Source organism: Cnephaeus nilssonii, assembly GCF_951640355.1.
Source record: "Cnephaeus nilssonii genome assembly, chromosome: 20".
NCBI classification, from domain to species: Eukaryota; Metazoa; Chordata; class Mammalia; order Chiroptera; family Vespertilionidae; genus Cnephaeus; species Cnephaeus nilssonii.
In genome coordinates, this window is record NC_137091.1 from 43,294,221 (window position 1) to 43,321,384 (window position 27,164).

General features: G+C 55.1%; 1 protein-coding gene across 2 annotated transcripts in view; it reads left to right on the forward strand.

The window, feature by feature from the left end:
* Positions 1-27,164, forward strand: part of DHX34 (DExH-box helicase 34) — a 32,771-nt gene that overhangs the window by 3,506 nt on the left and 2,101 nt on the right. Inside the window, exons 2-17 of one of the 2 annotated variants that reach the window (XM_079799793.1) lie at positions 99-1,085; positions 4,105-4,416; positions 7,597-7,851; positions 9,982-10,084; positions 11,196-11,413; positions 14,529-14,703; positions 16,691-16,884; positions 17,467-17,568; positions 18,253-18,492; positions 18,610-18,783; positions 19,105-19,222; positions 20,448-20,554; positions 24,344-24,634; positions 24,716-24,871; positions 26,329-26,505; positions 26,700-26,838. In XM_079799793.1, coding sequence (XP_079655919.1) covers positions 378-1,085; positions 4,105-4,416; positions 7,597-7,851; positions 9,982-10,084; positions 11,196-11,413; positions 14,529-14,703; positions 16,691-16,884; positions 17,467-17,568; positions 18,253-18,492; positions 18,610-18,783; positions 19,105-19,222; positions 20,448-20,554; positions 24,344-24,634; positions 24,716-24,871; positions 26,329-26,505; positions 26,700-26,838 — 3,469 coding nt within the window. In that variant the 5' untranslated portion in view covers positions 99-377. The remainder of the gene's footprint in view (positions 1-98; positions 1,086-4,104; positions 4,417-7,596; positions 7,852-9,981; positions 10,085-11,195; positions 11,414-14,528; positions 14,704-16,690; positions 16,885-17,466; positions 17,569-18,252; positions 18,493-18,609; positions 18,784-19,104; positions 19,223-20,447; positions 20,555-24,343; positions 24,635-24,715; positions 24,872-26,328; positions 26,506-26,699; positions 26,839-27,164) is intronic. The other variant, XM_079799794.1, reaches the window with a different exon arrangement.

A 27,164-nucleotide genomic window follows, 5' to 3' on the forward strand; every position in this document is an offset into this window, starting at 1 on the left:
CATTACTGTCCCTTTTGTGAGGCCAGTGCTTGCCTCCCGCAGGCCTTCAATAAATGTTTCTAAAAATGAACATCTGTTCTCTTCCCCCAAACACTCAGGGCCTAAACCCAGGAGGAACTTGTGTCCATCCCGGAGATTGCTGCAGGAGTCATGAGGTGCCCTGCGTGTCACCAGCTTGACCCCCTTCGGCCACTTACTCTGCCATCGCCTGCAGTGGGCCTGGACCATCCATGAGGAGGAAACTTAGCTCTTTGAAGAGGAAGTGGTTCCTTATTGCAGGCACTGGCCTCTGCAGGAAGGGGGCATGGATGAGAACGTTTGGTCCAGGTGATCAGAACTGAGGCCAGTTTTGTGACAGCATTGTGGTTAGGTCCAGCATGCCTCCTCCCAGAACAAGGGAGGACAGGGACCACCGGGACCGGCACCGGGCTCCCCGTGAGGAGGAGGAGGCCCCAGAGAAATGGGACTGGAATTGTCCAGAGACCCGGCATCTGTTCGAGGATGCCTTCTTCCGTGACGAGGATTACATCCGCCAGGGTTCCGAGGAGTGCCAGAAGTTCTGGGCCTTCTTTGAACGCTTACAGAGGTTCCAGCATCTCAAGACCACCAGGAAGGAGGACAGAGACCCCGGGCATCCCAAGCACAGCATCCCAGCGCTGGCCGACCTCCCTGGTGCTTACGACCCACGTTACCGCATCAACCTTTCGGTCCTTGGCCCTGACATTCGGGGCTCTCGGAGGCTGGGCAGGCACCTGCCCCCGGAGAGAGTGTCCGAGTTCCGCCAGGCCCTGTTGCACTACCTGGACTTTGTCCAGAAGCAGGCGTTCGGGAGGCTGGCCAAACTGCAGCGTGAGCGGGCGGCGCTCCCCATCGCCCAGTACGGCCACCGCATCCTGAAGACACTGAAGGAGCATCAGGTGGTGGTGGTGGCAGGTGACACCGGCTGTGGCAAGTCCACGCAGGTGCCCCAGTACCTGCTGGCCGCTGGCTTCAGTCACGTGGCGTGCACGCAGCCCCGGAGAATCGCCTGCATCTCGCTGGCCAAGCGCGTTGGCTTTGAGAGCCTCAGTCAGTATGGCTCACAGGTGAGTGGGGCTAATGGGATTCCACTTTCTCCCGTGTGACATTGGGGAATATTGGCAGTGTTGGTTAAGGTTACAAAAGCACTTACCCTTTGACCTAGCAGTGATTCTTCCAAAAATCTATCTACAGAGTGGCCTGGATATGGTCCAGATCAGGGGTCGGCAAACTCATTAGTCAACAGAGCCAAATATCAGCAGTACAATGATTGAAATTTCTTTTGAGAGCCAAATTTTTTAAACTTAAACTATATAGGTAGGTACATTGTTATTAACTTAATTAGGGTACTCCTAAGCTGGCCTTTGCTAAAAACTCAAGGGGCCAAAGAGCTGCATGTGGCTCTCGAGCTGCAGTTTGCTGACCACTGGTCCAGATGATAAAGGTGCTAACATTACCCAGTACAGGCAGACCTTGTTTTATTGTACTTCACACATGTTGCTTTACTTGTTGTTTAATCCTCACATGATATTTTTTCCATTGATTTTCAAAGAGAGTGGAAGGGAGAAGGGGGAGGGGTGGGGAAGAAACATTGATGAGAGAAAGACAGATGGACTAGTTGCCTCCCGTACTTGCCCCGACCAGGAGGTGGGGAGTGAACCTGGAACCGAGCTACGTGCCCTTGACTGGGAATCGAACCCGAGACCCTTCGCTGCTTGGGCCAACACTCTAACCACTGTGCAACACAGCCCAGGGTAGATGTAACATTTTTGACAAATTGAAGGCACGTCCCTCCACCAGCAAAAAAGATTACAGTTCGCCTTATTGCAATTTTCACTTTATTGTGGTGGCCTGGAACTGAACCGGCAGTATCTCTGAGGTATGACTCTATAGCACTTTAACAGTAAAAAAATTAGAAATGTCCTAAAGATTCATTGATCTTCTTTCTAAGTAGCCATAAAAAAAAGAATGAGGACACTTCCTTACTAGTGATTTCTAGGGTACTAGTCCTGGCTCTAACACTTAACAATGGCTGTTAGAATATACTCAGTCCAGTAGAATGCGTGTGTCGTAAGTATATAGCTCTGTGAATTTTCACAAGTTGAATATATTTGTGTAACTAGCACCCAGATTTTTAAAAATCAAACCAGCACCCCAGAAACCCTCTTGTTTCCCCTTCTTGTTACTACCTTGAGGCACCCCAGGTCCTCACTGTTCTTAGTGATAAATGATCATCTTAGTGCGAGGTTATCACACCTGGGTTAGTGATAGACGGTCACAGATACCTGCCTCTTTACCTTCTTTAGGGAATAAAACAGTGTGTTCTCCTTGGGTCCTGGCCTCTGTTGTCAGTGTTAGTTCTGTGAGAGTCAGCCTTGGTTTTGCACGCAGGTGCGTGCTGCGCAGTCAGCGCTGGCCCGTCTCCTGTGTGCAGGCTGCGTGTGTGTTTGTTCCTTCAGCTGTCGAGGGGAATTTGGACGGTCTCCAGTTTTAGGCTCTTGTGAATGGTGCTGCTTTAAGCATTTTATAACATGCCTTTTGGTCACTCTTGGTGACTATTTTGGGGGTATATATCTAGGAGTGGGGTATTTTCAGCTTGCGCAGGATACTGCCAAACCATTTTGTAACGCTGTCGTGCCAATTTACACTCCTACCAGCGGTACATTCCACGTCATCACCAGCACTTGCTACAGTAAGACTTTTCATTTTAGCTTTTCTGGTGGCTGTGTAAGTGGTAGCACATTTTATTTTTATTAAAAAAAAATTTTTAAGCATTTTTATTGATTTCAGAGGGAAAGGAGAGGGAGAGAGAGATAAGAACATCAATGATGAGATAGAATCATTAATCGGCTGCCTTCTGCATACCCCACACGGGATTGAGCCCACAACCCAGGCATGTGCCCTTGACCAGAATCGAACCGGGACCCTTCAGTCTGCAGGCCACTGAGCCAAACTGGCGAGGGCTGGTATCACATTTTAATTTGCATAGTGGGTTTTAATTTGCATTTCCCTGATGACTAAGGACATTGAGCACCTTTTCATGTATTTATTGGCCATTTGGAGAGACTGTTTTGTGAAGTGTCTGTTCAAGCCTTTCTCCCATTTGTCTTCCGTGTTGCCTGTTTTTTTGTTCTTGATTTATAGGTCTTCATCAGTTCTGGAAAAGAGTCCTTGGTAGGATTTATGTGTTGCAAATCTTGTCTCCTACTTTGTGAATTGCCTTTTATTTTCTGGATGGTGTCCTTTGATGACGGTGTCTTTTCGTTTATATATAATCCAGCCTGTCATTTTCTTTTGTGGCTGGCACTCTTTGGGCTCTGTTTAAGAGATTTTTTGCCTACTTTAAGGACATGAAAATATCCTATTTTTTTTCTAATAACTTTTACATTTAGAAATATAACTCACCTGAAACCGATGTGTGTGTGTGTGTGTGTGTGTGTGTGTGTGATGTGAGGTACCTTTTAGCTGTGTTTCTTTAGATGAGTGACCTCAGTTTCCCCATCTGTGAAGTGAGGATAAGAAGAATTCTTACACCCTATGGTGGTCATGAGAGTGAAATGAGTCGATAGACATAAAGCATTTATAATAGTTGGTGGCACATAGAGAGGCTAATTATTGGTATTATACTAATTAGTGTCATACCCCAGGCTCTGTACCAGATGTTTCAGTGCATTAGCACATATGATTCTCACAGGAGGGAGTGGGAGGAGAAAGGGGTCCTAATATATGGTGACAGGAGAAGATTTGACTTTGGAGGTGGGCACATGGTGCAATACACAGATCTTGTAACATAGAAACCCACACCTGAAACCTATATGTTCATGTTGACCAGTGTCACCCCCAGTACATTTAATTAAAAAAAAATTCTCACAGGAGAAAACATAAGTCTCTGAGGGATAGAACTGCTTGCCCAAAGTCAACCACCCAAAGTGGCAGAGGTGGGATTCAAACCCAAGTCTGTTGGACTCCAGAGTCCGATGCGGGGGCACTTGCTCAGATTTCACGTAGGGCAGGTGAGGGGGGCTGGTGCCCAGGCCCAGGGTCCTCTCCTGACCACGCTCCTCCCTCTGCCCCCCCCCCCCCCAGGTTGGCTACCAGATCCGCTTTGAGAGCACGCGTTCGGCGGCTACCAAGATTGTGTTCCTGACGGTGGGGCTGCTCCTGAGGCAAATCCAGCGGGAGCCCAGCCTGCCCCAGTACCAGGTCCTGATCGTGGATGAAGTCCACGAGCGGCACCTCCACAACGACTTCCTCCTGGGCGTCCTTCGGCGCCTGCTGCCCAAGCGGCCTGACCTCAAGGTCATCCTCATGTCAGCCACCATCAACATCTCGCTCTTCTCCAGCTACTTCGGCAGTGCCCCCGTGGTGCAGGTGCCCGGGAGGCTCTTTCCCATCACGGTCAGTGCTCTCCCTCCCCCCGACATCCTCCTCCCTCCCACCCGGTCTCTGGCCAAACCTGGACATGTCTCTTCCCTGTCTGCTGCTCTGCTTCCCTTCCCTTCAGTTAAGGATATTGTCTCTTTCTTTTCTCGCTCTCTTTCTCTTTCTTTCTCTATCTCTGTCTCTTTTAGAGCTGCCATATCTGAGCATTTTCATGTGCTGGGAAGAGTGCTGAGTGCTTATTAGAGGAGACCCAAAAATATAAAGGCTCAAATAACATAGAAGTTGATTTTGCTAATATAACAGTCTGGCTGGTCCAGGCTGATGGGCAACTCAGTTCCATGTGGTCATTCAGGGACCCAGGCTCTTTCTTTCTCATTGCTCTGCCATCTCATGGGGCACGTTTCTCAGACCCAGTATCGGCATTTTGTGCTGGATAATTATTAGTTGTGGGGCTGCCCTATGTGTTGTGGCATCATTAGCAGTGTTCTTGGCTTCTACCCAATAGATGCCAATGGCATCCTCCTCTCCCAATTGTGATAACCAAATATGTTTCCAGATGTTACCAACTATCCCCTGGGGGTTGAGCACCACACCTGGTAAGAGTCCTAGGGAGTGTCCTGGTCTGTCTGGTCAGAGTTTGTGGGAAGAGGAAAGGAGCTAAAGTCCAGGGAAAATCCAGTGTGTCTGAAAGTTGGACATGACCTGGTAGTTACTTCCATTCTAATCTCTGAACTACACCTAGCTGCAAGGGAGGCTGGAAAATGTCATCTCTCTCTCTTTCTCTCTTGTGTTCTAGGGAAGACAAGAGCAGATTTTCTGGGAACCACCATGGGTCTCCTACACCAATCTCACTCCATTCTCACAGCAATCCTGGGGGTAGGCCTGGCTCCACCACGTTTCATTCACCATCCACCTGAGATGTAACTATTGGTGAATAAGCTGAAACCAAGAGGCAAACCTTTTTTTCAGGTCCTCTTATAATTGCTGTACTCAAGCTAGCCAGAGATTCTTTTATTTTTTTAAATATATTTTTATCAATATATTTTTATTTCAGAGAGGAAGGAAGAGGGAGAAAGAGACAGAAACATCAATGATAAGAGAGAATCATTGATCGGTTGCCTCTTGCACGCCCCCTACTGGGGATCGAGCCTGCAACCCAGGCATGTGCCCTTGACTGGAATTAAACTTGGGACCCTTCAGTCCACAGGCCAATGTTCTATCCACTGACCCAAACTAGCTAGGGCCAGAGATTCTTTTTATCACCCCAGCTCTTTAGTCCTGAGCTCTCAGTCAGCAGCTTCTATCTTGAACTTTCCCTGTTTCTCAGCCTATTTGCTATGGCTTGCATACAGTTTTTGTCCATAATGTTAATGATGGTAATCACAGCTAACATTTATTGAGTATACAGTATACTACATGCTCCACAGTTAACACACAAGAACTCATGTGAGTCCCTTGCCGCAACCTCGCTAGTTCTGTGGAGGGATTACTGCCATGAAGGTAACAGTGAAGCTCAGAGGTGTGAAGTCACTGGTTCCCGGGACGACTCAGAGTGGCAGAGCCAGGACTTGAATCCTGCTCATAAACAGACAGGCCTGTACCAGAAAGCTTCTGTTTGCTCTTCCAGATCTCCTTTCCCCTCTCCCACCTTCCTGTCTTCCCTGGGAGGCAGGCCTGTATGCGTAGCACGAATGGCCCGGCATGCTCTGGCTTCCCCTGGCTAGTGGGGAAAGCAGAGTCAGCTCCCTCCCTCAAGGTCTCTGGTTTCCTCCCCTAAGTCACAGCTCCTTTCAAGGTGCTCCCTCCACACAGCTCTGTCCTTCCTCTGTTTTTTTTTGTTGTTAATCCTCACCCGAGGATATTTTCCCCATTGATTTTTAGAGAGAGTGGAAGGGAGAGAGGGAGGGAGGAAGGAAAGAAGTGGAGGAGGGAGAGGGAGAGAGAAATACCGATGTGAGAGAAGCACATGGATTGGTTGCCTCCTGCAGGCACCCAGACTGGGGCGGGGGATTGAACCTGCAACCCAGGGACTTGCCCTTGACCAGAAATTGAACCTGAGACTAAGAGGCATGGGCGGATGCTCTAACCACTTAGCAACACCAGCCAGGGCTGTCCTTCATGGTTTTGACCAGCCACTCCTTCCTCTGTACCTTTGGGCTGAGAATTGATAACAGCTCTGAAGTTCTTAGCACCAGGAAACTGCCCTGCCCCTGTGGTTTCCGATTCTAAATGTTCATCAGTCTGTCTTCTAGGCCAAGCATGTCAAACTCAAAGGCTAACACCTGCCAAATAAACACGGTGTAAGTGTATGTGGGCCGCAAAAAAACAAAAGCTTCAATTTTCATAGAAACGTAGGTTTATTTCGATAGAGACATGCAGAATACAAAGAACTGAAATAAATGAGTAATCATTAACATAAAATAATGATCATTTTAATAAAAATCAATATTTTTCTTGAACATTAACTTACCAGACACTGAAGAACTGCACAAATTAATAAGCGTCACGTAAACAAACCTATTTTTCTTGTTCTCCGAAAGCGAAATATTTCCTGTTGCTCACACCAAACAAGTCAGTCCAAGGCTAATGATGTGGCAATCGGCTGCTAAAATATTTGCTGCTGGTATTAGTGGAGAGAAATGGTGCGCCTGTGCATAAGGTGTGTAAGGGAAATGAATGCAACGTGATTATAGTAATCAGTCATTAGCGAACATTGTAGTTCGTTAATAATTATGTATAACAGGCTATTGCAAAAATTAAGTTGTGAAATTTTTATTAAAACGTTTCTTACATACCATTATATTGCCTGGGCTGCAAAAATTTTCGTTGTGGGCCGTGAGTTTGACATGCTTGTTCTAGGCAGCCATAAAAAAAGAGTGAGGGTGCCTTCTGAGAAGGGATTTCTAGGGTTTTCATCCTGGCTGCACCCCTTAAAATTTGTTGTTGAAGTTATACTCCAAACGCAAAGGAATATACATATCATGTGTATAGTTCAATTAATTGTCACCAACTAAATACCTGAATGCAGCCAGCACCCAGATTAAGAAACATCAAACCTTGCCGTTACCTTCCAGTTACCTTCCTACTTTGTGCTTTACTGCGTCCTCCTCAGGTTGCCCTGTGTGAGTGTGGTCTCCCCCGCTTGCTCTGAGCTGGTGACAGCGTGCGCTCACGCCTGGGGCTGTTTCCTCGCAGGTTGTGTACCAGCCGATTGAGGCAGAGCCGTCCGTGTCCAAGTCGGAGAAGCTGGACCCGCGGCCCTACCTGAGGGTACTGGAGGCCATTGACAACAAGTACCCACCCGAGGAGCGGGGCGACCTCCTGGTCTTCCTCAGCGGCATGGCGGAGATCAGCGCCGTGCTTGAGGCCGCCCAGACCTATGCCAGCCACACCCAGCGCTGGGTGGTGCTGCCGCTGCACAGCGCCCTCTCTGTGGCCGACCAGGACAAGGTATCACGTCAGCCAGGCAGGGCGGGGGTCTGGCTGTGTGTGCCGGGGGAGGAGGAGGGGGTGTGGTTGCACCAATGCAGGGCTGCGGGCTGCAGAGGGCTGCTCCCGTTATTTGGGGGGAAGAGGGTGTGCCAGCGTGAGCCTCCTGTAAAGTAGGAGGCATTGGAGCTTAGCTGTGGGGGGCAAGGAGGGTTTGGAGTAGGAGACGAAGGAGGCAGGCAGTCCTGGCAGGGGCACCAGCTTGAGCAAATGTGTGGATGCGGGAACCTGTGAGTTGGGTGTGAGGAAAGGTGAAGAGGCCACCAGGCTGGAAAGGAAGGGTGCCGGAGAGCACTGTGGGTCACTGTGTTAGTTACAAATTTCCCCCACACTTCGCAGCTTGGAACGATAAACATTCATTATCTCACATCGTTTCTGTGGATCAGGGGTTGGGAAGGGCTTAGCTGGGGGTTTCTGGCTCAGGGTCTCCCAAGAGGTTGTAGTCGGCTGGGGCTACTCTCACTTGAAGGCTTGACTGGGGCCAGAGGGTCCTCACTCACCTGGCTGGCTGTTGGCTGCGGGCCTCTCTAGGGGGCTGCTTCAGTGTCCCTGCAACATGGTGGCTGGTTCTCCCCAAGAGACCTAAACAGAAGGCACAGCGTTTCCTATGACCTAGCCTTCGCGTCACAGGCCATCGTTCTGCAGTGTCCTGTTAGTTAAGTTGTGTGTGTTCACTGGGGAGGTGCTGGATGAGGGTGGGAGTCCCAGGAGGCTGGCGCCATCCTGGAGGCTGACTGCATAATCTCATCGTCCGGGTCATTGATTATTGATTGAAGACCCCTGAGCATCTCCTTGGTGCCTCCCCTGGTGCTGAGGGGGCTCTTTGAGACACAGTGGGAGCCAACATATGGCCCTTCCCCTTACGTGGCTGTTGGTCTGTAGGGGAGATGGACAAGTAATCGACAATTTTACAGACGGTAGAGGAACGCTCCTGAGCTCTGAGAGCAGTCTTGAAGGATTCAGGAAAGGCTTCCTGGAGGAAGGGGCTTTCTGAACAGACCTGAGAAAGCCGCAGCCTAAGGGGGCCGGGGGGCCGGGGGAAGCGTCCGGCTGACGTGTGTGGAGCATCTGCCGCGAGTGGCAGGAGTTCTGGGCCCTGTACGCTTGTCCCATGTAGTCCTCACTGCAGCCCTGGCTGCCAGTCCTGTGGTTATTCCCACTTAACAGACGCAGAAACCGAGGTGTAGGTACCTGTGCAAAGTCACATAAGAGGCAGAGCCAGGCTGTGCATCTTGGTAATTTGGCACCAGAGCCTGTGCTCTTAAGAGGTTGGCAGACTTGTTGTAGAGGGCCAGGGAGTCCATATTTTTGGGTTCTCCGTCGCAGCGAATCTGTTACAGCGGGAAGAGCAGCTGTAGATGGGTCAGGTGAGGCTGTGCCATTAAACTTGATTCACAGACACAGGTGGCAGGCCGGGTTTGGTCTCCAGGCCATAGTTGCTGACCCCCACTGTAAGCCACTGTGCTTGACTGTCTCTGGGGGCCTAGAGAAGGGCTTGTGCAAAGGGCCTGGGGTGAGAAAAAGACGGGGCAGCTGGGAAGCTACAGGGCTGGGGTCCAGACTATAAAGGGAAAGAACAAGTAGGTGGGACTGGAGAGCTACGCAGGGTTCGACCACAAGGGTCCTTGAGGACCCAGTGTGGTGCTGGGTTTTGTCCCAAGAGCACTGGGAACCGTGGGAAGGTTCTAAGCAAGGTGGGGCCAGTGCCAGTCTGTGCTTCAGCAGATCCCTCTGCTGCGTGTGAAGGATGGGCTGGAGGGAATACGTCTGGAGGTCGGAGACCAAGGAGGAAGCTGGAGCAGCATCTGGGTGGGAAAGGAGGGGCCGGGACCAGGGCAGGGGCCGTGGGTGCTGGGGAATGGAGATGTTGATGTCCAGGTGTGTGTGGAACGGGGAGGGAAGGAGGACCCAGGCAGCCCAGGCTCCTGGTCCAGAATGATGAGCCATCTCAGAGGTGGAGAAGGAGAGGGTTTGGTGGAAGGCACCGAGGCCAGGTTAGACATTGGGGTGTGAGACACCCCGGGGTGTCCAGGAGGTCCCTTACAGTGAGGGCCGAGTTAGCCCCTGCTGTCACCTACTTACCGCCCCCAGGTATTTGATGTGGCCCCTCCTGGAGTCCGGAAGTGCATCCTCTCTACCAACATCGCCGAGACCTCAGTCACCATTGATGGGATCCGCTTTGTAGTCGATTCTGGTAAGGGCTGCCCCCAGCGACCCCGGGCGGAGAGGGGAGTGAGTGTGGGGTTGGGAGATGTGCAGGTGTAGCGAGAGACCGCCGGGCCAAAGCGTGGAGGCTGTGGAGCAGTGGCAACATCTTCATCTTTCTCGGACATTCCAAGCTTGCTCCCACCGCAGGGCCTTGCACTTACTATGGTCTCTGCTGAGAACTGTCTTTTTTAAATACCCACAGGGCTCACTCACTCCATCCCATGCGTCAGTGTCTCCCCTTAGAGGTCCAGCTTGTCCACTTTGTCTGGGTGATCTCCCCCCTCTCCCTCGTCCTTGCCTTCCTTGTGGGGCTTTATTTTTCTCCCTGGTGTGGGCATCACATTTTACATCTGTTGATCTGCTTCTCGTCTGCCTTCCCAGTTGGACTTCTCTGGAAAGTCAGCAGCGCATAGTGGCAGGGGACCCTGGGGCTGTGACCAGGGTCGTGTCACTGACACTGTGTTCTTTGTGAAATGGCTGTAATGACAGTGCTCCCTCAGGTGGTAAGGAGTAAATGAGTGAATACGCTTGGCACCTGGCACAGAGGGAACACTCAGCAAATGTTCGCAGTTGCCTTATAGTGTTGAATCTGGGATGCCAGTGATAAAACATTCCATAAGTTTATGTACCATTAAGATTCTTAAATGCTGTCCATTAAACAGACATGCCATTGGTTTTAAAATGCATCAGAGACAGTGCAATATGAACAAAGGTTGGCCTTAGAATTGATGAAATACGGTGTCTGTTCAGCGCCGTGAGACCAGGGACTTCGTTTTGTTCACAGCTGTATCCCTACTGCCAAGTACAGTGCCCACCACATGGTAGGTTCTTCATAGTATTTGTCAGATGTCCGAGCCTCTGAATAAACAAAGGCGTGAAAAAATAAATGAAAAGATGTGTGAATGAGGAAATGAAAGATTACATTAATAAAATGTCAGGGTTGGGCCCAGAATGAGCTGTGGGTCAGTGTTCATGGAACAGAGGAGTAAGTGAGGGCGTTGTGGCTGAAGGGCTGGGGAGAGGACCAGGTGTATGCAGGCCCCATGTGGCTGCTGCTCACCGATGCCCATCCCTCCCTGCGCCCCCTCTCCCCCAAGGGAAGGTGAAGGAGATGAGCTACGACCCCCAGGCCAAACTGCAGCGGCTGCAGGAGTTCTGGATCAGCCAGGCCAGTGCCGAGCAGCGGAAGGGCCGGGCGGGCCGCACAGGCCCCGGCGTCTGCTTCCGCCTCTACGCTGAATCCGACTACGATGCCTTCGCCCCCTACGCTGTGCCGGAGATTCGGAGGGTCGCCCTGGACGCGCTGGTACTGCAGGTGAGGCAGGGCAGGGAGGGGACGGGATCCTGAGTACCGTGCCGGGGAGGAAGCGGGACCAATCCCAGTGCTCAGGGCCAAGGAGGGCTGGGCTGGTCAGGCCACTGAGGGGCACTGGTTCCTTTCAAATGTCAGATCCATGTTGAGGAGGGAGTTGTTCCCCAAAGCCATGGGGTCACGGGGTCTCGTGACTCACTCAGAGTTCTTTCAGCTGTAACAGGAAACCCATCAAGAACTGGCTTTTAGCCCTAGCCAGTTCGGGTCAGTGGATAAAGCATCGGCCCACAGACTGAAGAGTCCCAGGTTCGATTCCAGTCAAGGGCATGTACCTGGGTTGCAGGCTTGATCCCTAGCCCTGGTCAGGGCATGTGCTGGAGGCAACCAATTAATGGGTCTCTCTCACATAGATGTTTCTCTCTCTCTCTCTCCCTCCTCCTCCTCCCTTCCACTCTCTCTAAAAATCAATGGTTTCCTTGGATGAGGATCATCAACAACAAAAAAGGAGTGGCTTTTACCTGGGCCAGTGTGGCTCGGTGGTTGAGCGTTGGCCCATGAACCAGGAGGTCAAGGTTCAATTCCTGGTCAGGGCACATGCCCAGGTTGCGAGCTCAATCCCCAGTAGGGGGTGTGCAGGAGGTGACTGACTGATGTTTCTTTCTCATCGATGTTTCTATTTATCCGTCTCCCTCTCTCTAAAATATATATATATTTTTTCTTTCTTTTTTTTTTCTTCTTAAAAATGGCTTTTAAAACCAGGGTTTCTCGATATATGTGATGTCATGGCTCATATGTCAGTCGTTAGTTTCGTTTAGATTAGACAAATAGACTCACTCCCATAACGGCCAACACAACAGAACTCTGGTTCTCCGGTTGGCGGCAGTTTGCTATATTCAGGGACCCAGGCCCCTTCCCTTTCATGGCTCCGTCATCTCCCTGGCGCTCCTCATCTGTCAGCCATCCAGTGGGGAAGGGGTATGGGATGGTTTGGGGGCTTTAAGGGTCAGGTCTGCAGGTGGAGTACTTCCCTTCCACTGCCCCTGGCCAGAGCTGGGTCCCAGCCACACCTCACTGCAGGGGAGGCTGGGAAATGTAGTCTCTGTGCTCAGGAAGAAGAGGCAGAGGAAAGTGGGAGCAGTGGATGGCGTCTGCTCCAGGCCCATATGTGTACGTGTGAGTAGCACCAACCAGCCCCTTCCTACAGGTGACGCACGCTGAGAGTTTCTATCTGTGTGATTTAATATTTTTAAGATGCTGGTTGTGACCCACTGCGTGGATTTCCAGACCTATATAGCCTGTTGTTGGAAGAACACTGGCTTAAACAACAAGGACAAAGGATCGTTTCATATGCCACAAAGCCCGAGACAGGGAGGTTCCAGGCTTGGTTATTTAAATGGGTCCGTGATGTCATAAAGGACCGGGCTTTTTCTGTCTTAGCAACACCAGTTTATCAGCAGCTCTCCTAGTAAAAATGATAATGACAATGATGATGAAAAAACACCTACCTAGTGCTTACAGTGGGCAAGGCCCTATCCTAAGTGCTTTATGTATGTAACCTCACAAAAACTCTATGGGGTCAGTAATCCTATTCTGATGTATGGTTGCACAGAGAGGTTAAGTAACTTGACCCAGGTCACACAGCTGACAAGTGGCAGAGCCCGGGTTCCATTTGAGGCTGTCAGGCCCAAAGCCTGCCTTTTGAATGCCACCTGGCTCTGGCAGTCGTGGGCATCACCTCCTCCTTTACCCTCTAGAGACAGAAGCAGCCAACTGTCCCTGTTTGTGGGTCTAATTTTTTTTTTTTTAATCCTCACCCAAGGAGTGAGGAAATTTTTCCCATTGATTTTTAGAGAGAGTGGGAGGGAGGTGGAAGTGGGAGGCAGAGAGAGAGATATTGATGTGACAAAGACATCTATTGGTTCCCTCCCACATGTGTCCTGACCAGGGGCGGGGATCAGACTTGCAAACCAGGTACATGCCCTTGACTAGGAATCGAACTTGTGACCCTCCAGTGCACAGGCCAATGCTCTAACCACTGGTCCATACCGGCAGGGCTGTGGGTCTAATTTTTAAGGCCATAGGAACCTTTCCCAGAAGCCTTCTGGCCAACTTCCCAGTCTGTCTTATTGGCAGAACTGGGTCATGTGTGTCCACTCTATGACCTGTAATTGTCCAGGGGTGTGGCATTGCCAGATTGGATCAGAGCACTGATTCTTAGCCCCAGCTGCACACTGGAATCACCTGGAGAGCTTAAAAAAATAATCCATACCCTGCCCCCTACCCAGAGCTTTAAACTTAAAGATCTTTCAATGGGTACCGGGTGATCTCCCAGACAACATCAGGGTTTGGGGAAGAGAGAGGAAGGTGGAACAGCTGGTTCCGGGTGGACGGCCAGATATCAGGTGGCCTCCAGATCAGGCCAGGTGAGCAGGTCACCTCCCTGGAAGCCGGGCTGGGCCCGGGGCTCTCTGAGCTTTCCTCTGGCTCTCTCATAGTCACACGCCTCGCCATGCCAGGCCTGGTGGTGTGTGTGTTCCACTTCACTCTCCCCACCACCCACTGCCCCTCTGGCCTCTGAGTTAATGGGGATTCTTTGGTCGAAAGTGAGAGAAACTCAACTCAGACTCTGGTAAGCAGGAAAGGGGGTTTTATGGATATGTGTATCCATTGTGGGGGGAGGTCTAGTTAGGAGCAGTTAAGGATTTCTCCATCTCTGGTGGATCGGGTAATTTCCAGTCAATGGAAGAATAACCACAGCGTCTCTGAGCTTCTATCCTGGCCCCTCACAACCAGAGGATGCTGGGATTTCTCTCTACCAGTTCCAGTTTACAAAGTCCCAGGGAAGGATTCTGTTTGGCCCAGCTCGGGTCATGTGCTCATTCCTTAGTCAATTGCTATGACCAGGGGCTGAGAAACCTGTTACTCGCTCCCTGTCCAGGGTTTGGGAGAAGAGGGGCTGGCCAGACAGACAGACAATGGCCCTCCTCTGCTGCCTCTGAACAGCGGGCTTTAACATTGGGGGCATTAAAGTATCACAGGTTTGTGATCCCTGAGCCCTCGGAGTGCTCCACAGTGGCTCCTGTGTCCCCCATTCCTGGGGCTTTGGTTCTCATTCTAGATGAAGAGCATGAGCGTGGGAGACCCCCGAACCTTCCCCTTCATCGAGCCCCCCCCACCAGCCAGCCTGGAAACGGCCATCCTGTACCTCCGGGACCAGGGGGCTCTGGACAGCTCCGAGGCCCTCACCCCTATCGGGTCCCTGCTGGCCCAGCTGCCTGTGGACGTCGTGATTGGTGAGGACCCTCCTTGGGGGGACCACACAGGGCACTGGGTGGCTTGGGCCACTGCTCGCCGCCTGCTCCTTCCCCAGGCCCTGTCCGTTCGTTCACGCGTCCCCTGTGCGGGCACTGTGCTAGGCACCAGGGATACCGCAGTAAACAAACAGGGCTCTCTCTCGGCCTGTCCCCAGCTCTGCCCTGGGCTGCCCTTTGCGGTGAGTGGTAAGGGTTTCAAAACCTCTTCCTCTTACTCACTCTTGCGCCATCCCTGCCCCTCCCGAGGAGCTCGCTGACGCCAGCGTGTTCCTTCTGCCTGATCCTCCTGACTCAAGACATTCTGTCTCCGCCGACCGTCCACAGCCCACAGAATAGTCCCAGCAGAGCGCCACCACCGTGGCACCATTTCCCGAGCACGACACTCAACAGAGCCTTCTGCCGTGTTAGTCCTTAAAGCCCCATCCCTGCAGGCCCCGGCCTCAGCCGCTGAGGCTGCGGCTGGTTTTCTGTTTGCTCTGGAGCAGGAGGGGGGGGGGGGAGGGCGGCCTTTTTCTGCCAGGGGCCATTTGGATATTTATAACATCATTCGCAGGCCATACAAAATTATCCACTTAAAATCAGCTGCTGTGTGTGGTCAAACCTTTAATTAACTCACCCCTAACGCCCTGGCAGGGCCAGGCCACATGATTTCACGGGTCTCATACGGCCCTCGGGTCGGACCTTCCCACCCCTGCTCCAGAGGGAAACAGGGCTAGAGCAGGAGGACAGGCCTGAGAAGAAAAGGAACATTCCACATCCCGTGAGCACTTCCTGTGTGCCAGTGATGGGCTTTGTGGACCTCACAGAGAGAGGGTAGCGCCCCCCGGCACCCTGTTGTGCAGATGAGGAAACTGAGGCCTGGTGGGGGTGGGGCATAGACCTGTGCCCAAGGGAAGGGGACAAGCCAGTGACAGAGCCTGGGTTTGATCCACACGTCATCTCCCACGGGACAGGAGTGAGTGACACTCGCTTCCCACGAGGAAATGAGGCTCGGGAAAGACTGTCACTGGCTCCCATCACTGTCAGTGGGCAGAGCTAGGGCACTCCACGGCCAGGCTGGCACGTGGGTGCCCAGGCCCTGCCGGGCAAGAGACAGATGGCACCGTGCTGGGCTGTGACGGCTCGGTCACGGGCCGGGCACTGCGAGCGCTTGCAGGTGAAACAGCAGGTGGATGCCTGTCAGCCCCTTTCACAGATGGGGAAACGGAGGCAAGAGGGATGGAGGGACTTGCCCAGGTGATGGACGGAGCTAGGGGCCCCGGGACAGACTTGTTTTCCTGCCCGCCTTTGTCTTCGGAGGCTAGGTGTGGAACAGGAACTTTCTGGAAAGGCAGTCAGGGGACCTGTGGGGCCGAGTCAGATGCGTGACGTACAGGCACTGACTAGGGCAGGCGGGAGCAGCCTGAGCATCGGAAACGCCACGGGGGATACTGTTCCTGCTGCTTTCTTCCTTCTCTCTGTCCCTCCCTGCCCCCCCTTCACCCCCACCCTCTCCCCCCGGCTCCCGCTTCCTCCCCGCCTCTCCCTCTATCCTCCTCTCCATCTTCCCCGCCTCTCCCTTGAATGAAATCAAGATGGCAGGAGAGGTTCACACCGCGATGGTGCAAAAGTCAGCAGCGCCTGCCGGGTGCCAGGCAGACCAGGGGACGGCTGGTGGGGTCGCGTTCTGGGGAGGACAGTGCCGTGGCGGGTCAGAACGAGTCCCGGGAAGAACCGGAAGCCAGGCCCGTGGGGAGGGGTGCTGGGGGCCGGGAGGAAAGAAAGCAGCAGTAGCCGGTGTGTAGCCGGTGCCCACGTGTCCGAGGAGGCGGGACCGTGCTTGTCTCCAACTACAGGTGGGGAAACTGAGGCCTTGCCCAAGGTCATGTGACTGAAAGCACAGTGTGTCCATCTGGCTCCCGAGGCCCTTTGTGAGCCGGAGGGAGGGAGGGAGGATGGGGAGGCTCAGCTCGCTGCCCGCCCCCAGGGAAGATGCTGATCCTGGGCTCCATGTTCCACCTGGCGGAGCCCGTGCTCACCATCGCGGCCGCCCTCAGCGTCCAGTCGCCCTTCACCCGCAGCGCCCAGAACAACCCGGAAGGTGCGGCAGCGCGGCGGCCCCTGGAGAGTGACCTGGGCGACCCCTTCACGCTCTTCAATGTCTTCAACACCTGGGTGCAGGTGAGGCCGGTGGGGACACCCCGTCTGGCTGTCAGGCACAGAGTCAGGGCCTCCCTGCGGCTGTGGCTCCTCCTCATGCCCCTCCCCCAGCCTATGGACTCCACCATTTTTGCACCAGCACGTGCAGAGCTCAGGCCCAAGGGGAACCTGGGCTTCTCAAGTGCCCATTAAAACCAGACTCCTGGGGTAGCACCTGTTTATCCCAAAACACGCTCCCTGAGCCCGCCCCTGGGCCTGGCCCTGCCTTCCTGGGGCTCACAGTCCAGTGCAGGAGGTCAGACCTGTCCCTAGACAGTGACCACCCAGACTAGGCTGCAATGGGGAGCGCAAGGGGCTGAGAGAGCCTGGAGCGGGTGTCTGACCCAGTGTGGTCTGGGAGGGCTTCCTGGAGGAAGGGGCAGTGGGGCTGAGACCTGGAAGGGAGAAAGCAGGTGTCATGGAGGGCCTACAGGTCTCCACCTGCCTTGCATCTCCCAGTGGCTGGTGTTCAGGCCCATACTGGGGTGGTCTGGGTAGGAGGTCAGCCCCCCGCCCCTCCCTCAGCTGGTCAGGCCCCAACACCTGGCATCTGCCCCCACCCAGGTGAAATCTGAGCGGAGCAGAAACTCCCGTAAGTGGTGCCGCCGCCGGGGCATAGAGGAGCATCGGCTGTATGAGATGGCCAACCTGCGGCGCCAGTTCAAGGTGAGGCCCAGGACCGGGGTGGGGGCCAGCCCCGCTGAGGCAGCCCGGGAGGCCAGGGTGGGGGCGAGACAGAGTGAGGGCACCTGAGCGCACTCTGGAATGCAGCCTCTTTCCTTCTCTAACACAGAGGTCAGGGTCCCACCCTGCACCCTCCTCCCCCGCCAGCCGGTGATGGGGGTGGAAATCCAGGAGGGCTCCTGGGGGTGGCGCACAGGGTCCTCGGTCACGTGCTGCATCCTCACGGGCCAGGGGTGCGGAGCTGGCTGCGCGCTTGCTCAGGCTGAGTGCTGGGAGCAAGCGCAGAGGCACCCGATCTGGAGCCAGACATCCCAGCTGCAAATCCCAGCTCTGCCATTTGCTAGCATGTGACCCTGGGCAAGTTCCTGGGCGTCAGCCGTGCTTCTGAAGCCGGGGAAGTAACAGCCAACAGCAGCGAGTGCTCTTTCTTGGAGCGGTCATCTGCGCCCGCGCCGTGCAAAGGTGGTTCTTACCCGCACATTTCAGCCCCAGCAGCCCCAGCGGGAGGTATGGGGAGCATCCCCGTTTTCCGTTTGAGGGAAACTGTGGCTCAGAAGGCGGACACTGCTCGCCGGCGAGTGGCAGGCCCCGCTCTTGAATGTGTCTGGGTCCAGAGCCTGCCCACTCGGCCTGCGCCGTGTCCCTCACTGGGCCCTCTGTCCCCAGGAGCTGTTGGAGGACCACGGGCTGCTGGCCGGGACCCAGGCCGCGAAGCCGGGGGACAGCTACAGCCGGCTGCAGCAGCGCCGCGAGCGCCGCGAGCTGTACCAGCTGAAGCGCCAGCACGAGGAGGGTGGGGGGCGCAGGCGCAAGGTGCTGCGGCTGCAGGAGGAGGAGGATGGCTGCTCCAGCGACGAGGACCGGGGCAGAGCCTCGCGGGCGGCCAGCGACAACGTGGACATCCAGGTGGGGCACCCTGGGGGCCCGAGGGGACAGGGTGTGGCCCCAGCAGACTACAGAACCTCTGGGGTCCACGTGGCCCAGTACAAGCCCCATGGGACCCCCCTCCCCATGTTCCCACAGGATGTGAAGTTTAAGCTGCGGCACAACCTGGAGCAGCTGCAGGCCGCCGCCAGCTCGGCCCAGGCCCTGACCCGGGACCAGATGGCGCTGCTGAAGCTGGTGCTGGCCCGGGGCCTCTACCCGCAGCTCGCCATCCCGGACCCGTTCAACAGCGGCCGCAAGGACTCGGACCAGGTGGGCCTCAGCACACCTTCCCAGCGCCTGCTCTGTGCTGGGACGTGGCCTTGACTGAAACAGCCCTGGCCCTGCCTGTGTGGGGCTCCGAGTCCGGTGGGGGCGGCACATTGTTCCCAGACAGCGGACCCAGAGTGGTGGCGCTGGGGTAGCACAGAGGGGCCCTGATCAGGCAGGCCTTCCCGAAGGGGCTTCTGGGCTGAGATGGGAGGGGGGACCTGGCCAAAAGGGTGGGGGAAAAGCGTTGCGGGCAGGGCAGCGGGAAGAGGGCAGAGCACGTCCGAGGGCCTCTGTCACCTGGCGCCTCCCTTTGGCCTCCAGATTTTCCACACCCAGGCCAAGCAGGGCACCGTGCTGCACCCCACGTGCGTCTTCGCCAGCAGCCCCGAGGTGCTGCACACACAGGAGCCGGAGGCCAGGGGCGCTGAAGGGAGCCGAGGTACTGTGAGCCGAGTGGGGAGCGAACCCCTCTACACCTCCCCACACTTGGCCTTCGCTGGGGCTGCTGAGGTGGGACATGCAGGCCGGGAGGTCCCAGGCTGTGGCGAGTTTACCTGCTCGGCGTGGGCGGGCCTCAGCAGGGTGGTGCCAGGGGCTGAGTGTCCAGCTGTCCTTCGGGCTGTGCACTCCTGGCTTGGTGCTGCCCTAGGTCTCTCCCGGCCCCTGTGGACATGGAGGGCAGAGTTCAGGCGTGGACCCAACCTACCTTCTAGTCGAATCCAAGCCTGAAAAGCCGCCTCCCTGAGCGGCCAGGCGGGTCCCAGCCCGGGGTGTCCCTGTGGAGGGTGCCGCCCAGCCCTCCTGTGAGGCTTCCCGCCTGCGACCTGCCGCTCGTGGTGCGCTCTGTCTGAGCGCTGGGACGCAGCTCATTTTCTCCTTGTTTGTCAGCAAAGGGACACACTGTACTAAAATGGTAAATACTACCTCAAAAAGATAAGGTTTGTAATTTTAAACAAAGATAGAACTGGAAACTTTCCTAATTTTTAACTGCTGTAAATTCCTAGTCAGTGTACCCTTTTCCTATCACATTTTTTCATTTTTATTTATTAAAACTTTTTATTGATTTTAGAGAAAGGAGAGAGAAACATTGATTTGTTGTTCCACTTATTTATGCAGTCATTGGCTGCTTCTATGCAGTATGTGGGGAGAGGACCCCTGGTCAGTATGTGCCCAGTCAAGGATCGGACCCACAGCCTTGGGGTATCGGGACAACACTGTAACCCACTGAGCCACCCGGCCAAGTTTCCCTTCTATTTTTTTAATTTTGAGAATTTCTGTACTCTATCACCCAAGTAGACAAACCCTCCCTGGCTGTCAGCATTTGCCACCCTTACTTCTGACCGTTTAGTTTTTCTTCCTTTTTGCTGGTGCAGTTGAAACATTTCAGCCATCACATCACTTAGTATAATGACGACTGTTTTTGGCATCATCACCGTGCTGTTCTCACTCCTAACAAAATTGACAATATTTCTCAGTGTCACCGAATAGCCAAAGCCACATTCATTATGACAAAGTGTTTAAAACTAAGTCACAGATATTTTCTCGTTACTCACACGTGAGCATCTTCTTACGGATGGTTAGATGGCTGGGGACAGGCAGCCCCGGGGGACGAGTGGGACAGCGGTGGGCAGGGGGGGCCTGAGCTGTCCTCCTGATCCTTCCAGATGACAAGGACAAGATGAGTAGCAAGCACCAGCTCCTCACCTTCGTCTCCCTGCTGGAGACCAACAAACCGTACCTGGTGAACTGTGTCCGCATCCCTGCTCTCCAGGTGGGTCCCTGGTGTGGCGGCTGCGTCCCAGGGTTTGGGCCTGAGGAGTCGCCTTCCGGCTGGCTGCAGGCATCGGCCGCAGGCTGTTGGTTGGCGGCTGTCTTCCATTTGTGCGTTCCTGTAGCAGCGCCTGCTGTGTATCCGGAGCTATAGGAGGTGCTGGGAACAGCGGTGAACTAAGCAAGACCTGGGCCCTGCTCTCCTGGAGCTGACGTCCAGCAGGGGAGGGCGGAAAATAGCAATGAACAAAGGACAGCACTAAATGAGTGTTCCAGGGAATTAAAAGGAATCGGGCCAGGAGGTTGGGCGGGCGGGGGGGGGGGGGGGGGGGGGGGGCGGGGCGGTGAGGGTGAGGGTACGGGACAGGTTCCAGTAGGAAATAAGGCAACCTGGACGGGCCTCATTGAGAAGGCACGATGGAGCAAAGACCTGAAGGGAGGGCGGGAGAGAGGGAAGAAGCCATAGGGAGTCCTGGGAGAAGTGTCCAAGCAGCAAGTGCAAAGGCCCTGAGGCACGTGCAGGCTTGGCTTGCACAGGGAACAGCTGGAGCAGTTAGTCAGTGAGGAGAAGAATTGCCGGAGATGAGGTCAGAGAGACAAGGTCAGAGAAAGAGGAGATCAGGGAGGCGGGTGAGACTGAAGCCCCGCCTCCCTCCCTGCAAGGGTTCGGAGCAGAGTTGGGACAGTCTGACACTGTTCGAAGCAGGGAGCCCATCCTATCCTATCATCTGGAAGGCTCAGGGGCCAGGGCAGAGCGATGGCCGTCAGCGGACCTCGGGGGGAACAGGATTTGCCAGTGGAGACGCTGCCTGGAGTTCAGCCTCCCTTCGGTCCCCTGCACAGGTGGTTCATGGTGGCGGGTTTTAGACACACACAGAGGTAGACAGAATGCATGTTGAACCCTCCCGGCCATCTCCCAGCCCCAAAACATCCACTCCCCCCGCCCATCCTAGAAATTTCCCCAGCACTGTGATTCTCACACCGAAGAGTTGAAAGAAGAGTATGGGGAGCACTCATACCCTCATTTCCAAGATCCGTCAAAGGACGTTGGTCTTTTTTTTTTTTTTTTGTAATCCACCTGAGGATATTTTCCCATTGATTTTTAGGGAGAGTGGAAGAGAGAGGGAAAGACAGAGAGAAACATCGATGTGAGAGAAACACATCGATTGGTTGCCTCCTGCACGAGCCCTGACCAAGCCCCGACCAGGGCCCGGGCCAGGGAGGAGTCTGCAACTAAGGTTCGTGCCCTTGACCGGAATCGAACCTGGGACCCTTTGGTCTGCAGGCCAACGCTCTATCCCTGAGCCAAGCCGGCCAGGGCCAAAGGCCGTTGGCCTTTTGCTTGATGACACACCGTTCTCACCCCTTTCATAGGTGAGTTTTCAGTTTCGTGCTGCATTCCAAAGTAAGTTGCCGGCATCAGTGCCCTTCAACACTTCAGCGTGCAGCCCATTAATTAGCATCTACTATTTGTTTGTGTATTTGAGGGGAAAACGTGTATAGAGTGTTAGGGACATCATTTGAGGAGGGTTGACATGCATGTAACCCCACCTGTGAAGATGTGGACGTCCCCTCAGCTGTCTGCCCCACCTCGGGTAATGACTACCCTCCTTCTTATTATTTTTTTTTTTTAAATTTCTTTATTGATTAAGGTGTCACATGTTTGTCCTCATCCCCCCATTCCCATCCCACACCCCTCCCCTTGGATGCCCCAACCCTCTGTTGAACTTAAGCATTGGTTAGGCTCATATGCATGCACACAAGACCTTTGGTTGATCTCTCCCCCCTCCCCCCACCCTCCCCTATCCTCCCTCTGAGGCCCGATAGTCCGATCGATGCCTCCTTGTTTCTGGTTCTGTTCTTGTTCATCAGTCTATGTTGTTCATCATTTCCCCTAGATGAGCGAAATCATGTGTCACTAGAGATATACTTATAAGAATTGAATGTGCGACGAGCAATAATAGTTATGCTGACAGGCAAATGAATCAGTCTGTAGTGAGTTTCTTTCTGGACCAACAGTTCTTTTGAGACCCAATATCAATGTCCACCGGTTCCCTATGAGTACATGTCGGCACTGACCCCTCAGCTCTGGATGGTGGACAAATGGTGGTAATGCAGGTCCGACTCCCTCTGGTTTGGTCTCGGCTGGACCCAGGGGCACTGCTTCACCCGGATCCAGGGGCCCACGGCCTCACCTGGGCCCGGGGCCAGGCTCACCCGGATCCAGGGGCCCGCGGCCTCGCCCGGACCCGGGGCCCAGGCTCACCCGGATCCAGGGGCCCGCGGCCTCGCCCGGACCCGGGGCCCAGGGCTCACCCGGATCCAGGGGCCCGCGGCCTCGCCCGGACCCGGGGCCCAGGGCTCACCCGGCTCCAGGGGCCCGCGGCCTCGCCCGGACCCGGGGCCCAGGGCTCACCCGGCTCCAGGGGCCCGCGGCCTCGCCCGGACCCGGGGCCCAGGGCTCACCCGGCTCCAGGGGCCCGCGGCCTCGCCCGGACCCGGGGCCCAGGGCTCACCCGGCTCCAGGGGCCCGCGGCCTCGCCCGGACCCGGGGCCCAGGGCTCACCCGGCTCCAGGGGCCCGCGGCCTCGCCCGGACCCAGGGCCCAGGGCTCACCCGGCTCCAGGGGCCCGCGGCCTCGCCCGGACCCGGGGCCCAGGGCTCACTACCCTCCTTCTTAAAACACACTCTGTCTCTGCGCTTTATCCGCCTGTCTGTCCAAGTGGCATGTCAGCTCCATGGGGGCAGGGACTCGGTCTTCTTGTTCACAGTCGTATCTCTAGCACCTGGAAGCATGCCTGGCACAGAGTAGGCATGTGGTAAATGTTTGTTGATGGATGGATGGATGGACAGGTAAATAGTTGGACAGGTGGATGGGTGGGGGAACTGATGGGTACATTGGATGGACAGGTAGGTAGGTGGATAGGTAGGTGGGTGGGGGAATTAATGGATACATTGGCTAGACAGGTGGATAGAAGGACAGGTAAATGGATGGACAGGTGGATAGAAGGACAGGTAGATGGATGGATGGACAGGTGGATAGAAGGACAGGTAAATGGATGGACAGGTAGATGGGTGGATGGACAGGTAGATGGATGGACAGGTGGATAGAAGGACAGGTAGATGGATGGACAGGTGGATAGAAGGACAGGTAGATGGATGGATGGACAGGTAGATGGATGGACAGGTGGATAGAAGGACAGGTAGATGGATGGATGGACAGGTGGGTAGAAGGACAGGTAGGTGGATGGATAGGTGGATAGAAGGACAGGTAGATGGATTGACAGGTGGGTAGAAGGACAGGTAGATGGATGGACAGGTGGATAGAAGGACAGGTAGATGGATGGACAGGTGGATAGAAGGACAGGTAGATGGATGGATGGACAGGTAGATGGATGGACAGGTGGATAGAAGGACAGGTGGATGGATGGACAGGTGGGTAGAAGGACAGGTAGGTGGATGGATAGGTGGATAGAAGGACAGGTAGATGGATTGACAGGTGGGTAGAAGGACAGGTAGATGGATGGACAGGTGGATAGAAGGACAGGTAGATGGATGGACAGGTGGATAGAAGGACAGGTGGATGGACAGGTGGACAGGTGGACAGATGGATGGATGGACAGGTAGATGGATGGACAGGTGGATAGAAGGACAGGTAGATGGATGGACAGGTGGACAGGTAGATGGATGGACAGATACATGGATGGATGGATGGATGAATGGCTGGGCCAGAACCCAGTGTGTGGGGGCCCCCTCACCCACTGCCTGTTTTCTGCCTCGTCTCTTCCAGTCCCTCCTGCTGTTCAGTCGGTCCCTGGACACCAATGGTGACTGCTCCCGCCTGGTGGCTGATGGCTGGCTGGAGCTCCAGCTTGCCGACAGTGAAAGTGCAGTCCGGCTCCTGGCGGCCTCCCTGCGGCTCCGTGCCCGCTGGGAAAGTGCCCTGGACCGGCAGCTGGCCCATCAGGCCCGTCGGGGGCAGCCTGCGAAAGAAGAGGAGGAGGAGGAGGAGGAGGCTCCGGTCAACCGCCAGGAGGTGGTGGCCCTGAGCAGAGAGCTGCTGCAGTTCACAGCAGCCAAGGTACCCACCGCCACCCTTGGCTGGGGGGAGTGTGGGGAGGTGCGTCTACCGCAGCTTCCAGTTCACCTGATGTGTGCACAGGGAGGTGATGACAAGCCCAAGGTCACACCTGGTGAGGGTTGGAGCCAGGATCTGACCCCGTGCCTGGCTCCAGAGACCGCACTCTTAGCCGTAGCCGATTCGGCGCATGCTTATGGAGCAGCTCCTGTGTGCGCGGTGCAGCTGCCCCGGTTACAGGTAGGACTTGCGGGGTGTGAGGGGGCTGTGAGGTACCTACTCATGGAGAGCAGACAGATTTGGAGAGCATATTCGACACCAGTCCCCCTCTTAAGTGGGAGTCGAGAATTGATTCTGATTTTACTACGTGTGGCAGGGGTAGGGGAGAAGGGTGTAATCCAGGATGCCTTCCTGGAGGAGTGGAGGGACCCAGTGAACCAGGGAAAGAGGAACAGGCTGACGTGCTGGGGGAAGGAGGGGCACGGCCACCAGACTTAAAGGCCAGCTTTGTGGTCTGGGTGTGGTCCCACGAGTGGAGGGAGCAGGGGAGGGGCCTGGGACGTCAGGCCTGCTGTAGACAAGGCTCTGGTCATGAGTGTCTGAAACCTGTTGTGATTGGCTTAGCAATTGGCCCCCATGACTGAAAAGCCCAGAGGTGGACTTCAGGCACAGCTGGATCCTGGTGCTCTGATAAGGTCTCAGAATCTATCAGTTTTTTCTTTCCTTTTTTCAACTTTCCCAAAACATTATTAAAGAAAAAGCAATGATGGTAAATCTCTAAAACATAGTCAGTTTTCTGGGATTCTTCCCTTGAAAATGTGATGTTTGATTTCTAAGCACAGACCAGGACGTGAATGGTTCCCAACTATACTAAGTGGGCGAGAGGCCGACCTCCTAAAACGTTCATCTTCCGGCCTGCCCCGCCTGTGGGCGGCCTCTGGATCGGCAGGAGCCGCCTGCGCAGCTGCTGTGCGCACTCCTGTGCGCGGCCATGTCCAGCAGGCGCCGGCGGGAGCAGCCTCAGGAGCCATCGCCTGCCTGTGCTTGTCTAGAGCCTCCGGAAGTCCCTCTCGCTTGCTTTGCTGTAGCAGCTGCGTCCTGTGTCAGGCGCTCCTGGACCAAACGTGAATTGCCTTAAACGTGGCCAGGTAACCATCAGGACGTGGCACTGAAGGAGGTGAGCCACAGCCATTACGCCAGCCTTAACGTCAGGGTTATTACATCCAAACTGGCTGATGCCTCTGCATTTTTAGCTGCACCGTCAGCAGTTTGTGTGATCAGACACCGAGCCTTGTACTTTTCAGCATTGTCTCCACACTCAAGTCTGACGGCTAAACCGGGAAGCCAGTCAATCGCTGCTTGTCTTAATCTGGACAGGAAGCTAACCTCTGGGAGATGCTTTTCAAAGAACTTGGGCCAGTCAGTGCTGTGCGTGTGTCTGAATCCCCTCTGTCTTCAGTCTTGTCCTGTCTGACTTGCTTTTCTTCAAGCCAAACAATAAAGTTCCTGAACTCCGTTTCATCTTGGCCATGAAGCCGGCAGGGACGGGGAAGTGGAGGGCCGGCAGCTTGGATGGAACACGGTCCGGCTTCCTGCTCTGGCCCCCAGGCTCTGGCTGCGGGAAGCGAGGCCAGGAGCGGCTGCCGGCAAAGGTGCCGGCGACGCAGGGCGAGGCCCTCTCTCCTCTCTCCTCACAGGTCCCCTACACTCTCCGGCGGCTCACGGGCCTTGAAGCCCAGAACCTCTACGTGGGACCCCAGACCATCACCACCGCCCCCAGCCTCCCTGGCCTCTTCGGCAGCTCCACCCTGTCCCCCCACCCCACCAAAGGGGGCTACGCAGTCACCGACTTCCTCACCTACAACTGCCTCACGGTGAGCATGGCCCCCCTTGGCCCCTCACTCCTGCCCCTGAACATGGGGTTTTAGGGAGCCCCCAACCACATTTCAGTCTAGTCCAGGGGTAGCTTCAGAATGGGGCCTGCCACCGGGGGTTCTCAGAAGGGAACCAGACTGGCTGTTGGGGGGCAGGGGCAGAGGCAAAGCCCTGACACAGCGTACCCCCGCAGAGCGACACCGATCTGTACAGCGACTGTCTCCGCACCTTCTGGACCTGCCCCCACTGCGGCCTGCACATGCCCCTCACGCCCCTGGAGCGCATCGCCCACGAGAACACCTGCCCCGAGGCCCCGCCGGCCGGCCCCCCAGGTAAGGCCGTGGCCATGGGGGGCGGGGCATCTGTCCGTCCCAGGGTGGTTTCCTGTGTATCTGAGCCTTCTCTGGACACAGGACATCCTCAACCCTCTGGTTTTTGTCAGAGACCCCGGAGCCCGGGTTGGGGAGGGCCTGGAGGGCTGCCACTTACTCATTTCTTTCTGCCTCTGTCTCTCTGTGGCTGTGTCTCTTGTTCTTTTCTGTTCCACAGCTGTCGCTACCGCAGCTGCATCCACTGTTGTTAGCCAGGGATGCTGCAGCGGGCAGACCCAACACGGTGCTGCAGTGCACGGACCAGCCCAGGGCTCTCTCAGTCTGTG